At 43.9% G+C, this 16,855-nt stretch overlaps 1 protein-coding gene and 1 long non-coding RNA gene across 2 annotated transcripts in view; one reads left to right on the top strand and one right to left on the bottom strand.

Annotated features, from left to right (window-relative positions):
• mpped1 (metallophosphoesterase domain containing 1) overlaps nucleotides 1–1,561 on the bottom strand; it is a 235,427-nt gene extending 233,866 nt beyond the window's left edge. The window contains exon 1 of the mRNA XM_034163567.1: nucleotides 1,321–1,561. Coding sequence (XP_034019458.1) covers nucleotides 1,321–1,499 — 179 coding nt within the window. The 5' untranslated portion in view covers nucleotides 1,500–1,561. The remainder of the gene's footprint in view (nucleotides 1–1,320) is intronic.
• A 1,185-nt stretch (nucleotides 1,562–2,746) lies between these two features.
• LOC117504228 lies at nucleotides 2,747–16,462 on the top strand. Its single transcript, XR_004558744.1, has 3 exons — nucleotides 2,747–2,757; nucleotides 12,624–12,631; nucleotides 16,296–16,462. It is a non-coding gene; the product is annotated as an uncharacterized LOC117504228 (long non-coding RNA).
• The last annotated feature ends 393 nt before the right edge of the window (nucleotides 16,463–16,855 follow it).

The raw sequence follows: 16,855 nt of genomic DNA, 5'->3' as shown, positions 1-16,855 counted from the left end.
AAAGGCACAGCAGAAGTCCATCACAGGTGCTACACATCCTCTAGATAACCCTCTCAACTTGGCAGAACGTATCATCATAATCGCTCGTGAACTTTCTGAATCAATGCCAACCACATCCTCGCTTTGCCATTGTTTACGCTGCTTTGAAATGCCGGAACTCTGCTGGTATTGCGGTGCATTCTGGGAAGTGCAGGGGGATTATGGGAACCCTTAAAACAGAAAATAAAGTTTTTAGTTGAATTAGGCACAGGCACTCAATATTAATAGGAAATTGTAGCAAAACGTGGAAAAATATCCAAAATCCATGTAACAACATACCACATTTAATAATTATAATTCATTTAATTTGTAAACCATTTTACATTAAAAGGCAAATCTCACAGTGCTACACACACATATTAAAAGAATCCAAAAACTGAATAAAAGAAAGTCACAGTCCCATCAAATGTCTTCCCATCAAGAGAAAAGTCTTCAATTGTCTTTTGAAGACCTCCACAGTCTGTGGTGCCTTCAGACGTTCTGGCAGGTCATTCCAGACCTCCCACTGTATGACGTTTGATGCTGGGGGGCAGCGACAGTGAGTATTTCTGGAGTGGGGGTGTTTTGCTGTGGATTGTGATGTGAGCAGTTCTTTGAGATATTGGCAGATGAAATGAGAGTGAGTCTTGATGGACAGACGTCTGGATCACTAACGGACACACAGCAAAACCTCAAGTCAGGTGCCAGCGAGGTGTGTGTGTGTGTGTGTGTGGGGGGGGGGGGGGGGGGTGTACCAGCTGCTATGAGCTAACGGCGCCTTTTTGGGTTGATGGTGGACTTCAAATTATCAAGCAGTGTTTCAGGATAAAGTCTGCTTCATTCTAAAAGGCCATGATGTTCATGCAAGACAGAATGCTCCATCAGAATGCTGTGATTTAAGTCATATGGTCATAGTGGATTTAATATTTTGATGTTATCTCTTGTGTTCTTGGAGTCTGGCTGGAGCCTTGTCTGCTGATCGCTATTTTTGGAGTTCCTGGAGCCCCCACTGTGTCCTTCACTCACCTGCAGACAGATGTAACTTCCTTTACCTCATTTCTAGCATGACACAGGAAATTATTATCCTGGAAAACTTTGCATCAAGTGTTGAATTAGTTTTGGTTTGTTCTTAAATGAGAAAAATTATAGATAAATAAATAAATGTTTTTTAAGAAAATGAATGAATGAACTTTTGTTCCATAATAATACCTCACTGTGTACAAAAGTAAAACAGGAGATAAGTCTCAGTACCGTCAGAATGCGCTGCAGACGCGTGCAGCACGTGCTCATCATTGTACTCACATGTGCACGTGTGGCGGCTGGAAGCGTCCCTGGTTGATGTTGTAGAAGGTGAAGGCCTGGGTGGGGTTGGTGCTGTATTCATCCACCTCCACCGCCGTCCTGCCGCCTCGCTGTGCGTGAGACTGCACCTGTGACTGCTGCCGCCTGGCCGCCATGATTTCTGACAGAGTGAAAGCCATGGCGCTGAGTAGAAAGGCAGCGGGAGGAGAGCCGGGGGTCGGTGTTGACAGTGAGATGTCCAGTCAAGATCTTCCTCTCTGCAGCTTCTTTGTGCCTGGAAATAACAAAGAGATGGGTGACGTGTGAGACATGACACACGTCATGATGTTGAAAACATGATCGATGTAATTAGCAGCGATCCAGTCAAAGTCTGGAAGCGTGAACTGGTGCTGCACTTTGCCACATCCACAACACCACATGGTCCATTCCCACATCTCCAAAATAACCATCTATCTGCTGCGGCCAGGTGAAAGACAGGCGTCCCCTTGGCCTTCTCCAGCTACTGGGGTCCTCAGCACTCAGCACCCGACCGTTGGAACGTGCACAGAGAAACGGGCCACATGGGCAAAACGCCGCAGCTGACGCTCCCTCACGATGCAGGTGATCCATCTCATCTTAGCCTCACTGAGTAACCGCTCATGTGATACAAAGTCATTCCAGCAGTACACAAGGATCTTCCACAGATACTTTGTACCAGAGACACTTGTCACCTCAGGTCACTGGTCCATGTTCAAGTTTCTCAACCACACAGCCCGACAGGCAGCACCAGGACCCTAAAGACTTGGACCTTCACAGGTACCAGCATCACACCTCATGACTCCATGAGCTCTGACCAGGCGCCTCTAAATCATAAAGGACCCAGAGACAGGCATGGTGGATAAGTGGTCAGCACTGTTGTCTCACAGCAAGAAGGTGCTGGGATTGAGTCCCACCTGGTCTTTCTGTGTGGAGTTTGCATGTTCTTGCCGTGTTTGTGTGGGTTCCAGCCAGGTGCTCCAGCTTCCTCCCACTTCCATAGACATGCAGGTTAGATGAACTGGTGACTCTAAACTGACCACAGGTGTGAATATTTTTTTTTTTTTGTCTACTGTCCACGGTAAACCCCACTTCTGGGCGGCACGGGCCCCTCCTGCTGCAGCCTTCACCCACTTTACCTCAATTTGGACGACGGATTGCTTCAAGTTTAGTGCACATAAACAATGTCAAATGTATATGTGTTGTCTTTAATTCTTCTGTGTGCCATTATTACGGTAAACACGTAATAACTGTGGATTAATTGCTGTATCTTGTCTAAAGTATTTTGAGTGTAAACACAATTGCCCTTTTAGGGATCAATAAAGTTGTCTGAAGTCTGAAGTCCCTATGATCACTGGATAGGCTCCACCTCCTCCTTGACCCTAAACTGGAATAAACAGGTGTAGAAAACGAATAACTTATGTCCCCTGAGGCAGGTCAAAGAAAAAGCTGTTGTTCTAAGTTGTGTACTCGCTGTATAACTGCATCCAACTTTTGAAAGTAATCGAATTACAGAGGACACGACACGGCGTGAACATGGGAAGGAGACAAAGAGCAGAAACCCTGATGTGGCTGCGTCTCTGCTCACTCCGTACGGCAGTACAGAGTGAGCAGTACTTCTTCTTATTGCATCCTGAACACTAGACACAAAATATAAATGTGAGTTTACACGCACACAGAAACTCAAAGAATGAGCAGCAAATACAGTGCTGTGCATTTTGCACTGACAAGCAGCTTTCTGCTCAATGAGCTGTTTTCAAGATGGATTTGAACCATGGAACAAATTATTTACAATCGTCGCACAAACCAAAAGGTTTTAAAAAAGTGTGAATATGGTAGAAAATTTAAATGACAACAGCCTGAACAGACCATGAACAGAAACACGTTGAAGCACGTTAGGCGTCGCCTTAACCAGGCTTCAGATCCAGTGGTGGCCACAGTTCCGCTAATCCGCTAACCAATAATTATCGAAGATAATGTTTTCATTATCGGATTAGCTTTTCAGATAACTCTGAAAACCATCATCGGACCAATTATCTTCCGATAAATTGTGGTCCAATAATTTTTAGACCGCTAACATTTTTACAGACGTAGCTTTTTGTAGTAGTTGCACAGTTCTCTTCTCTACAAACAGAGAAGAGCTGGTTCCAGAAGAAACTGCTCTATCCTCTACAGGCAAAGAAGAACTGGTCATAGAAAAGAAAAAAGCTAATTTCTTTTGACCCCGTACTGATACATTGGCAATATCACCCAAGTCATCCAGAGGCATACAGTTTTAACTTATGGTTAAAATTTTAACCAAACTAATTTCAGACAAGTTATTTTAATTAATGTCACATCTGAAGTTTTATAAAGTGAAAATATCAGATATACAGTATGTTTTAGTTTTAAAGTAATGCACTAATTTCGAAGGTTTTCCTGTGGACATGCTGTGCCCAGTGCATTATGGGTAATCTCAGTATATTCACAACAGAAGAAATGTATTTGAGACACTCTGATCAGGCTCCACACGGACAGCCGCATTAAACTCTTTGTATATTGTGCCTAAAACTCTCCTAAATATATTATCTGGGTTTACAGATGTTATTGTGTTTGTTTTATGTACAAATGCCAGAAGAAGCTCAGGTTGGTTCTCCAAAAGCCAAAAAGTCTGTTAAATTGCGATTCAGGCTGTGTGATATAACTGGCATCAAAATGCATAGAACACTGCCATCTACTGGCGATCGGTTATATCACAGTCACAGGATTTTAAAATTATCTTTAGGTTTCCAAAACCTGAGAGACCACACACATGGAGATAAAAAAAAATGACAGGTTTAGTTGTACAGTGTGTGTGTCAGCCACACGGTAAAAACAACACATACAAACAGATTTCACACACGAACATTCCCAGGTCAAACACCTCGCTTTCTGATTGGCTGCATGTCACATTTAGCTCCTCACGTCCATCTTAACACACCACACACGGCAGGAATATCTGATAAGATTATATTTAGTGTCATCACGATTGTCAGGGCGTCCTTAAGATTGTCGGAAGGGGAAGATCGGGTCCGATATCAGCCCAATTACCTTGTCATGTGAACCAGGCTTGATGTAATGACGCCTCACGGAGAGACTGATTGATCTGTTATAACACCGCACTGAGCCGCTAACCGATCGGATGTGATAACACCTCACGGAGCGACTAATCGATCTATTATGACACCGCACCGAGCCGCTAACCGATCAGATGTTATGATGCCTCACGGAGCGACTAATTGATCTATTATGACACCGCACCGAGCCGCTAACGGATCGGATGTTATGACGCCTCACGGAGCGACTGATTGATCTATATGACACCGCACCGAGCCGCTAACTGATCGGATGTTATGACAACTCACAGAGCAACTGATTGATCTATATGACACCGCACCGAGCCGCTAACCGATCAGATGTTATGATGCCTCACGGAGCGACTGACTGATCTATGTGACACCGCACCGAGATGCTAACCGAACAGATGTTATAACGCCTCACGGAGCGACTGATCTATTATGGCACCGCACCGAGCCGCTAACCGATCGGATGTTATAACACCTCACGGAGCGACTGATTGATCTATTATGACACCGCACCGAGCCACTAACCGATCAGATGTTATGACACCTCATGGAGCGACTAATTGATCTATTATGACACCACACCGAGCCGCTAACCGATCGGATGTTATAACACCTCACAGAGCGACTGATTGATCTATTATGACACCGCACCGAGCCACTAACCAATCAGATGTTATGACACCTAACGGAGCAACTGATTAATCTATTCTGACACCGCACCGAGCCGCTAACCGATCGGATGTTATAACACCTCACGGAGCGACTAATTGATCTATTATGACACCGCACTGAGCCGCTAACCGATTGGATGTTATAACACCTCACTGAGCGACTAAATGATCTATTATGACACCGCACCGAGCCGCTAATGGATCGGATGTTATGATGCCTCACAGAGCGACTGATCTATTATGACACCGCATCGAGCCGCTAACCGATCAGATGTTATGATGCCTCACGGAGCGACTAATTGATCTATTATGACACCGCATCTAGCCGCTAACGGATCGGATGTTATGACACCTCACGGAGCGACTAATTGATCTATTATGACACCGCACCGAGCCGCTAACCGATCGGATGTTATGACACCTCACAGAGCAACTGATTGATCTATTATGACACCGCACCGAGCCACTAACCGATCGGATGTTATGACACCTCATGGAGCGACTGATTGATTTATTATGACACCGCACCGAGTGCTAACCAAATGGATGTCATAACACCTCACGGAGCGACTGACACCGCACAAGCGCTAACCGAATGGATGTTATGACGCCTCAAAGAGCGACTGATTGATCTATTATGACACTGCACCAAGCGCTAACCGAATGGATGTTATGACACCTCACAGAGCGACTGATTGATCTGTTATAACACCGCACCGAGCCGCTAACTGAACGGATGTTATGACACCTCACGGAGTGACTAATTGATCAATTATGACACTGCACCGAGCGTTAACCGAATGGATGTTATGACACCTCATGTAGCTTCTAATTGATCTATTATGACACCGCACCGAGCGCTAACCGAACGGATGTTATGACGCCTCAAAGAGCGACCGATTGATCTATTATGACACTGCACCAAGCGCTAACTGAATGGATGTTATGGCGCCTCACTGAGTGACTGATTGCTCTGTTATAACACCGCACCGAACATGTTTTCATGATTATTTGATTTCTTTGTGCGACTGACATCATTATTCAAGCATTCCAAAGGCAATTCCTATCGCCATACAACTCCAACCACACACGAGAAAGTTTTTTGACATTTCTTGTTATTGAAAGAAACCTCGTCATCACGCGTGCGCTTAGGCGCTGTCTAGCGGGATCTTGAAAATTTATTTTTTTTCTACAAATGAAAAAAATGACATATTTTACAAAAGCACATTTAATAGTAACATGTTACGCTCGTACATTGATTCACTTGTGTTGGTTTTTACATAGAGTGAATGAATCAACCAATCAGTACGAGCGGAGGCTTCGTTTACCCATAATCCCTTTGGGCATCTGTGTGCTAATGTTGAAATCTTCAGAATTAGTGCATTATCTTAAAATTAACAGATATGTGTTATATATCACTTTGTACATTTTAAGAGTTTACATTAATGTAGTTATTCTATCCAGAATAATTTTCTTTTTAAAGCAAAACCATAATTCAAACCTGCTTTCCATTTCAAGACCTCTGCCTCATCGCTGGATCACTGTATCCTGTCAGGGTAAATGATGCTTTCCTACAGCAGGGGGCAGAGTGCACAAAGACAGAAGCGCTGCTCATTGGCTGTTTGGGTTTGTGATCACCGTTGGTTCTATTAGAAGCTTTGGTGGTGTTTAAACTCAAAATCAGCTTCTTAGTAGCTGAGAGCATTGGGAGGCTAAATTGAAAGTTATCTGTCATCTGTAGCTTCCAATAAGTTTTTAGACAGTTTATCGGTTTAGCGATAAAAAACATAACTTTTCAGTTAGCTGATTACCAGTTATCAAAGCTACCTTTTTGGTTAGCTGTGCCCACCACTGTTCAAATCTCAACCCCAGGTCTTCAGATCTCACCCCAGGGCTTCAGATATCACACCCAGATCTTCAGATCTGACCCACAGGGCTTCAGATCTCACCTCCAGGGCTTCAGACCTCACCTCCAGAGCTTCAGATCTGATCCCTAGAGCTTCAGATCTCACCCCCAGGGCTTCAGATCTGACCTACAGAGCTTCAGATCTGACCTACAGAGCTTCAGATCTGACCTACAGAGCTTCAGATGTCACCCCCGGGGGTTCAGATCTCACCCCCAGGACTTCAGATCTCACCCCCAGGGCTTCAGATCTGACCTACAGAGCTTCAGATCTGACCTACAGAGCTTCAGATCTGACCTACAGAGCTTCAGATCTGACCTACAGAGCTTCAGATCTGACCTACAGAGCTTCAGACCTCACCTCCAGAGCTTCAGATCTCACCCCCAGGGCTTCAGATCTGACCTACAGAGCTTCAGATCTGACCTACAGAGCTTCAGATCTGACCTACAGAGCTTCAGATGTCACCCCCGGGGGTTCAGATCTCACCCCCAGGACTTCAGATCTCACTCGCAGGGCTTCAGATGTCACCCCAGGGGGTTCAGATCTCACACTCAGAGATTCAGTCATTTATCAGCGGTGTTGCCTTTTCTTTCTACAGTAAATTTGTAGATTTTATTCAGCAACATTTTGTGTTCAAATAATTTCATTAATCAACTCCTTTTGGTCATGTGGGTAGTTTTTTTTTTAAGCTGAGTGGTGGTGAGGTGGCAGGGATGCTGGGAGATTGAGGTGATACTTTGGGGACTAGAGGTTTCTGTGAAATGTGGCTGGTCTGTGGTGTGATGTCAGCGTGCCTTCAGGATTCCTCAATGGCTGAAACCTCACAATGACAGACACACACACACGTCTCTTTTCACACAGACCATCTTTGTTATGGACAAATGCCAGCATGGTCTGTGGATGTGTTTCAGAAGTGCACAGGAGCGTTTTCGTGAGGACATGTGTAGGATGTGTTTAGGTTGAACGAAGATAACAGTGTTGGCCGACAAAACACTAAGTGTGAGAAGAATTAGCGCATTTTAGGAGAGATGTAACCATAGCAATGGAGAAACTCTCCAGCAGACATCAAGCTCCTTTCTGTGGTACTTCTGTCTGCCATCTTCGGAGAGGGATGCTGATTTTGTGAATCTCCACTATACTAAGATGAACACCAAGCTCCACAACGCAAGTCAACACCTGTCAGAAATTTGAATGCATAAATCCAAACCACATGGTCCATCAAAATGCTTGACAGTGATTAAAAACAAATCTAATACCAGCCACCGACACAAGCAGGATAACATTTCAACGTGGTGGCAAAACAGTTTGCAGGCTTTCACAACAGAAGGTTTTGCTTCAAGACCAGCTACATCCATTCTCTGTGTAACGTGGAGGTGCATTATGAAGGGCATCCAGTATAAAATATGTTCCAAATCAACATGAACACCCAAACTGAACAAGGTCCTCCACTGCTGGAGGAGTCTACGTGAACTACAAGTGGTGCAATCCCGGACACGTTATGGTGAAGAAGTGTGTGTGTGACACAGACACTGAACTGCTGGCGGTGAGTCTTCGTTCTTATTATTTGCTGAAGGAGTTTTCACACACTGTTGTCCTCATTCTTTACATCCCACCAGCAGCAGACGGGCCAGTGATGTCATCACCTCCGCCACAGCGAGGCTTCAGACGCTGCACCCCAGTGCTTTTATTACCATCTCTGAGGATTTTAACCAGGATACCCCTGTCAACATGCTTCCAACTTTCAAGCAGTTTGTGGCTTATAAGACAAGAGATAAAAAAAAACTATTGACCTGCTGTATGTTCATGTCAAGGAAGCATACAGTGCCCCCCCTCAGTGCGCTCTATTGGGGTGATATGGTACTATGAGGTCCCTAAGATAAGATGTGACGTGATTATTCAAAACCTTATAAGTAAGAAGAAGAATTTTAAATTCTATTCTAGAATTAACAGGAAGCCAATGAAGAGAAGCCAATATGGGTGAGATATGCTCTCTCCTTCTAGTCCCCGTCAGTACTCTAGCTGCAGCATTTTTAATTAACTGAAGGCTTTTCAGGGAACTTTTAGGACAACCTGATAATAATGAATTACAATAGTCCAGCCTAGAGGAAATAAATGCATGAATTAGTTTTTCAGCATCACTCTGAGACAAGACCTTTCTAATTTTAGAGATATTGCGTAAATGCAAAAAAGCAGTCCTACATATTTGTTTAATATGCGCTTTGAATGACATATCCTGATCAAAAATGATTCCAAGATTTCTCACAGTATTACTAGAGGTCAGGGTAATGCCATCCAGAGTAAGGACCTGGTTAGACACCATGTTTCTAAGATTTGTGGGGCCAAGTACAATAACTTCAGTTTTATCTGAGTTTAAAAGCAGGAAATTAGAGGTCATCCATGTCTTTATGTCTGTAAGACAATCCTGCAGTTTAGCTAATTGGTGTGTGTCCTCTGGCTTCATGGATAGATAAAGCTGGGTATCATCTGCGTAACAATGAAAATTTAAGCAATACCATCTATTAATACTGCCTAAGGGAAGCATGTATAAAGTGAATAAAATTGGTCCTAGCACAGAACCTTGTGGAACTCCATAATTAACTTTAGTCTGTGAAGAAGATTCCCCATTTACATGAACAAATTGTAATCTATTAGACAAATATGATTCAAACCACCGCAGCGCAGTGCCTTTAATACCTATGACATGCTCTAATCTCTGTAATAAAATTTTATAGTCAACAGTATCAAAAGCAGCACTGAGGTCTAACAGAACAAGCACAGAGATAAGTCCACTGTCTGAGGCCATAAGAAGATCATTTGTAACCTTCACTAATGCTGTTTCTGTACTATGATGAATTCTAAACCCTGACTGCTTTAAGCTGCGAGTTTGTGAGTTATACCATGGAGTCAGGCACTTCTGATTTAAGGCTCTCTTTTTCAGAGGAGCTACAGCATCCAAAGTTGTCCTCAATGAGGATATAAAACTATTGACGAAATAATCTATCTCACTTACAGAGTTTAGGTAGCTACTCTGCACTGTGTTGGTATATGGCATTGGAGAACAAAGAAGGAATCATATCCTTAAACCTAGTTACAGTGCTTTCTGAAAGACTTCTACTGTAATGAAACTTATTCCCCACTGCTGGGTAGTCCATCAGAGTAAATGTAAATGTTATTAAGAAATGATCAGACAGAAGGGAGTTTTCAGGGAATACTGTTAAGTCTTCTATTTCCATACCATAAGTCAGAACAAGATCTAAGATATGATTAAAGTGGTGGGTGGACTCATTTACTTTTTGAGCAAAGCCAATTGAGTCTAATAATAGATTAAATGCAGTGTTGAGGCTGTCATTCTTAGCATCTGTGTGGATGTTAAAATCGCCCACTATAATTATCTTATCTGAGCTAAGCACTAAGTCAGACAAAAGGTCCGAAAATTCACAGAGAAACTCACAGTAACGACCAGGTGGACGATAGATAACAACAAATAAAACTGTTTTTTGGGACTTCCAATTTGGATGGACAAGACTAAGAGTCAAGCTTTCAAATGAATTAAAGCTCTGTCTGGGTTTTTGATTAATTAATAAGCTGGAATGGAAGATTGCTGCTAATCCTCCGCCTCGGCCCGTGCTACGAGCGTTCTGGCAGTTAGTGTGACTCGGGGGTGTTGACTCATTTAAACTACCATATTCATCCTGCTGTAACCAGGTTTCTGTAAGGCAGAATAAATCAATATGTTGATCAATTATTATATCATTTACTAACAGGGACTTAGAAGAGAGAGACCTAATGTTTAATAGACCACATTTAACTGTTTTAGTCTGTGGTGCAGTTGAAGGTGCTATATTATTTTTTCTTTTTGAATTTTTATGCTTAAATAGATTTTTGCTGGTTATTGGTGGTCTGGGAGCAGGCACCGTCTCTACGGGGATGGGGTAATGAGGGGATGGCAGGGGGAGAGAAGCTGCAGAGAGGTGTGTAAGACTACAACTCTGCTTCCTGGTCCCAACCCTGGATAGTCACGGTTTGGAGGGTTTAATAAAATTGGCCAGATTTCTAGAAATGAGAGCTGCTCCATCCAAAGTGGGATGGATGCCGTCTCTCCTAACAAGACCAGGTTTTCCCCAGAAGCTTTGCCAATTATCTATGAAGCCCACCTCATTTTTTGGACACCACTCAGACAGCCAGCAATTCAGGGAGAACATGCGGCTAAACATGTCACTCCCGGTCCGATTGGGGAGGGGCCCAGAGAAAACTACAGAGTCCGACATTGTTTTTGCAAAGTTACACACCGATTCAATATTAATTTTAGTGACCTCCGATTGGTGTAACCGGGTGTCATTACTGCCGACGTGAATTACAATCTTACCAAATTTATGCTTAGCCTTAGCCAGCAGTTTCAAATTTCCTTCAATGTCACCTGCTCTGGCCCCCGGAAGACAATTGACTATGGCTGCTGGTGTCGCTAACTTCACATTTCACAAAACAGAGTCGCCAATAACCAGAGTTTGTTCCTCAGCGGGTGTATCGCCGAGTGGGGAAAAACGGTTAGAGATGTGAACGGGTTGGCGGTGTACACAGGGCTTCTGTTTATGACTACGCTTCCTCCTCACAGTCACCCAGTCGGCCTGCTTTCCCAGCTGCTCGGGATCTGCTGGAGGGGAACTAACGCCGGCTAAGCTACCTTGGTCCGCACCGACTACAGGGGCCTGGCTAGCTGTAGGATTTTCCACGGTGCGGAGCCGAGTCTCCAATTCGCCCAGCCTGGCCTCCAAAGCTACGAATAAGCTACACTTATTACAAGTACCGTTACTGCTAAAGGAGGCCGAGGAATAACTAAACATTTCACACCCAGAGCAGAAAAGTGCGGGAGAGACAGGAGAAGCCGCCATGCTAAACCGGCTAAGAGCTAGTAGCTGTGCTAAGCTAGCGGATTCCTAAAAACACACAAAGTGAATAATGTGTAAATAATTTAGAGGTGATTCAGCAGAGGGAGTGCTTTAGTTAAGGCATGTGAAGATTACACTGTGAAACAAATCGTTATCTAGTTAACTAGATCAATCTAACTGCGCAGATTAAACAGCTAACAGATACAGAAAAACACCGCTGTGCTCCGGAACAGGAAGTGATACAATACCGCAGTGAGAGCCAACCACCAGTGACATCAAGGCGTCACTGAGCAGGAAGAAGGCTGCATTCAGGAGTGGAGACAGAGAGGAGCTGAAGAGGGTGCACCAAGAACTGAGGAAGAAGATCACAGAGGGGAACGACAGTGACAGGAGGAAGCTGGAGAGCAAGTTTCAGCAGAAGAACATGAGGTGAGGAAGGGGATGAGACCCATCACTGGTCATGGTAAGAAGGTGGACCAGATGATGGAAGGAGATCTACTTGAGGCCAATGAATTAAACCTGTTCTTCAACAGGTTTGACAACATGGACTCTTCCCACACTTCCCCAGCTCCTCTCAGTGCCCCCCAGGGGAGGGGGGCACCCCATACCCCAATTAGTACCACCTCCCTCCCTCCCACCAACCTGCTCTCACTCCCCTCCCTCCACCACTCCCTCAATATCACCAACGCCTCACATCACCATCACTGCTGATGAAGCAAAAAGAGAATTTAGTCGCCTGTGTCCAGGAAAGGCTGGGGGTCCTGACGGCCCCAGAATGCTGAAGGGATGTGCTGTCCAGCTGTGTGGGATCTTCCAGCACATCTTCAACTTGAGTCTGAGCCAGATGGTTGTTCCTGAGCAGTGAAAAACCTCATGTCTGGTCCCTGTGCCCAAGAAGAAGAACCCCAACACACTTAATGACTACAGACTTGTGGCCCAAACATCACATGTTATAAAGTCACTTGAGAGGCTTGTCCTGAGGGACCTTCACACAGCCGAAAAGGAGACTGGAAGATGCCAATTACTTCAGGCTGCACAGAGCTTATTCTCACCTGCAGGAGGCAGGCAGCACTGTGTTCTTTGACTTCTCCAGTGCATTCAACACCATCCGGCCTGACCTGCTCAGTGATGAGCTGCGTGACTTGAAGGTGGAGGCTCCACTGGGGGCCTCGATTACCAACTACCTCACAGGCCACCCACAGTATGTGGGTGTGGGCGGCCTGTGGCTTTGAGACATTACATGACTTTGAGACATTACATCTGACACCATCAGGAGCAGCACAGGAGATGGTCCTGTTTCCCTTTCTGTTCACACTCTGGTCACAGTCCTGCCACCTGCAGTAGTTATTGGACGACTCTGCCTTTGTTTGCTGCATCAGCAGGGACCCGGAGGCTGAGTACAGGAGTGTGGTGGACAGGTTCATAGAGTGGAGTGGACTCAACATGGCATGGCCATGACACAGGACAGGCCACCATTTTACCCTGTAAGAGACACCAATTTGCATTACTTCCGGTGGCGCTGCTCTGCATGTGACCCGGACTTGTGTGTGGCTGCTACGTTCTGTCTATGTTTTACATCTTGCTGTTTTTTTTTTTGTTTTTTTTTTAATGCATCAATTTTCTTTGTGTTTTTTGTGAAAGTATTTCTTTTGGCTCTATTCCTCTGGACTTTTTTGTGGACATGCCAAACTTTTTTTTTTTTTTTACACGTGGAAGGTGAGCCTCTGCTCACCTACAGCAGAGATGCACTGCTTTCCCTCCACTCTTTGGGAATTACACCTCTGGCGGATTTACCTGAGGCTCTGGTGGTCCAGCCAACTCGCAAGTTAAAAGAATGAAAGCAAGGCCGGCGAGGGGGATACGGCAGCGTCTCCACCGGAGACACAGCAGACCACCACTGCTGGGCATGATCCTCTGTAACACCCCGTCTTTGAGAAATAAAATGCAGTAGCTCCGGGTTCCTGCCAAGGTATGTTTTGAGTACTGTGAGTCGAGCGTGCTGGTTTTCACAGAGACTTGGCTACATGTGGATATACTGACTTCTTTTATTGAACTGGAAGGCTTCGCTGTTATTTGCGCAGATCTTCAGGGAATTGCCGTGGAGGGGGAATCTGTGCATACGTCAGCAACAGCTGGTGCAGACACGACATCATGAGGGAGACTGTACACAACACTGACGTTGAGCTGGTGTGTCTCTCCCTGAGACCTTTTTATCTTCCTCTGGAGTTTGGAAATGGTTTAATTTATATTGTTTATGGTCCTCCCAGTGGTAATGCAGCCAGGCAGCAGCTCAGATTGCTGACTGTGTTCATCATCAGCTGCAACACACACCTGGGCCCCCGTTTTTGTTCTTGGAGATTTTAATCACTGCCCGGCTTTGAACGGTATGTTAAGTGTGCCACTCGAGACAAGGTTTTAGACAAATGCTATGGAAACATTAAAAATGCGTGTAGTTCTAGAATGAAGCCTCCACTGTTAACCTCTGATTATAATACGGTCCACCTAATCCCTACATACAAGAATGTTGAAGAGCAGCAAACCTCAAACAAAGACTGTGTCTGCGTAGACACAGGATTGTGTGGAGACACTTAAAGGTTCATCCCTCGGCAAAAACTGGAATATATTTGGATATAAATGAGGCCACAGAAACAATAACAGACTATATTAAGTTTTGTGTTGACTGTGCGGTTCCCAAAAAGATCATTACTGTGTATCCCAACAACAAGAGAAGTAAAAGACTTAAAAAGATCACTTTAAAAAAACATGATGGAGCTGGTTTAAAAACAGTTCAAAAGGAACTCAGACAACTGCTGCAGGAGGAAACACAGGAACACGATGGAACAAAAAGTTATGTCTATGGACTCAAGAACACTTTGGGATTCTATGAAAGCTCATGATGAACTGGAGAAAGCAAAGGAACTTAATGATGAACTTAATGATGAACTTAATGTTTGAAGTTTGAAGCACGGGACTTTTCTTTGGAATGTAATAATGGGTTACAGTCACTTCCTGTTATTGAGTTTGGGTTGGTAGTTGACCCCCACAGAATGAAGTTACCGTTTAGTGGGGTTTCTAAGGGTAAATCCACAGGCCCTGATGGTGTTTCTGCTCTTCTTTTAACCCTCTTGAGGCCGACGCCGTCGTATACGATGGCTAAGACGAAGCTATACTAAATTATAAATAACTTTTTAATGATATGAGATAGAAACTTACTTTTTTTTGCTGAAAAGTTAACTCCGCAGACTTTTGAGCCAGCCATCAGCCATCTTTGTACTCCTCATAGAAGGTGTGTGATGATGTGCACAATATGAGTGTCCAATCGGAATTGGTTCACCATCACATGGTTTTCCAAAATCCAATCATAGGGCAGATTTACCTCACGTGAAAACCAAAGATCGTTTTCAGGAGCGATATGTTACTAGTTGGCTGCAACCAGCCTGCTTGCGTAGGACGCAGAACACAATGCACTGTAAAAAAAAAAGCATGCAAAATTGGACCAAAAAAATTCTGCGAAACTGCGAGGCCACGAAAGGTGAACCGCATTATAGCAAGGGACCACTGTGTGTGTGTATGTGTATATATATATACATATATATGGCTGTGTGTGTGTGTGTGTGTGTGTGTTTCCATAAGCATGCAAGCAGGTACTGTTGTTGTATTTATTGATTTTTGACGCAAAATGTTTGCAGAGCACTTGAAGTCAAAGACAATACAATAAAGTGTATTGTATCGTATTGTATTTAAGCCCAGAACAAATGCACTTAGAAAATCTGTTTTATATAAAGCTGTAACATGAGATATTTACACAGAAAGATCTTAAACAGAAAGATTTTTTAACTTTTAATTAAAAACTTACCATAAATGCTTTTTTAAAATTTCAATTCAATTTCAATTTATTTTCATTTATATAGCACCAAATCACAACAGAGTTGCCTCAAGGCGCTTCACACAGGTAAGGACTAACCTTACTAACCCCCAGGGCAGCAGTGGTAAGAAAAAACTCCCTCTGAGGAAGAAACCTCAAGCAGACCAGACTCAAAGTGGTGACGCTCTGCTTGGGCCATGATACAGACATAAATTACAGAACAATTCACAGAAACAAATATACAGGAAATGCTGTTGGTGCACAGGACAGGAGGGTTTTCAGCACAAATACCACAACCATCTCTGGATGGAGTTGCACCTTAAACAGAGAAAAAACAGAATCAGGCATCAGAAAGACAAGAAATACAGTATAATTTGTCAACATTAAACAACAAGAAAAACAGAGAAATACTAAGGTGATCGCCGGCCACTAGCCCTAAGCTTCACTAAAAGACCCAGAATGTAGGTAAAGTTGAGGTTGTAGCACGCTCCGTTTACTAATAAAATGAATTAAAAGAGTGAAAAGCGTAGAAATACAATATACTAGTATGCTAGCCAAACGAAAGGGCAAATAAGTGTGTCTTAAATCTGGACTTGAAAGTCTCCATAGAATCTGACTGTTTTATTGATGCAGGGAGATCATTCCACAGAACAGGGGCATGATAAGAGAAAGCTCTATGACCCGCAGACTTCTTATTCACCCTAGGGACACAAAGTAGTCCTGCACCCTGAGAACGCAAAGCCCGGGCCGGTACGTAAGGTTTAATTAGGTCAGCTAGGTAGGGAGGTGCCAGTCCGTGAACAATTTTATAGACAAAGAGCAGAAGCTTAAAATCTGATCTCACAGACATGAAGCCAGTGAAGGGATGCCAAAATGGGTGTAATGTGGTCCAACTTTCTGCTTCGTGTAAAAAGTCTCAGCATCAGCCATAGATAGGATAGGACGAATCTTCACTATATTTCACAGGTGGAAGAGAGCAGTCCTCGTAATACTTATAATGTGGAGGTCAAAGGACAATGTAGGATCAAAAACTACCCCAAGGTTCCTCACTATGTCAGTGTAACGTATGACACACGAGCCGAGGCTAGGT

The sequence above is a fragment of the Thalassophryne amazonica genome, chromosome 22 (assembly GCF_902500255.1).
Source record: "Thalassophryne amazonica chromosome 22, fThaAma1.1, whole genome shotgun sequence".
Taxonomy (NCBI): Eukaryota; Metazoa; Chordata; class Actinopteri; order Batrachoidiformes; family Batrachoididae; genus Thalassophryne; species Thalassophryne amazonica.
This window is presented reverse-complemented; position numbering and strand designations above follow the sequence as displayed.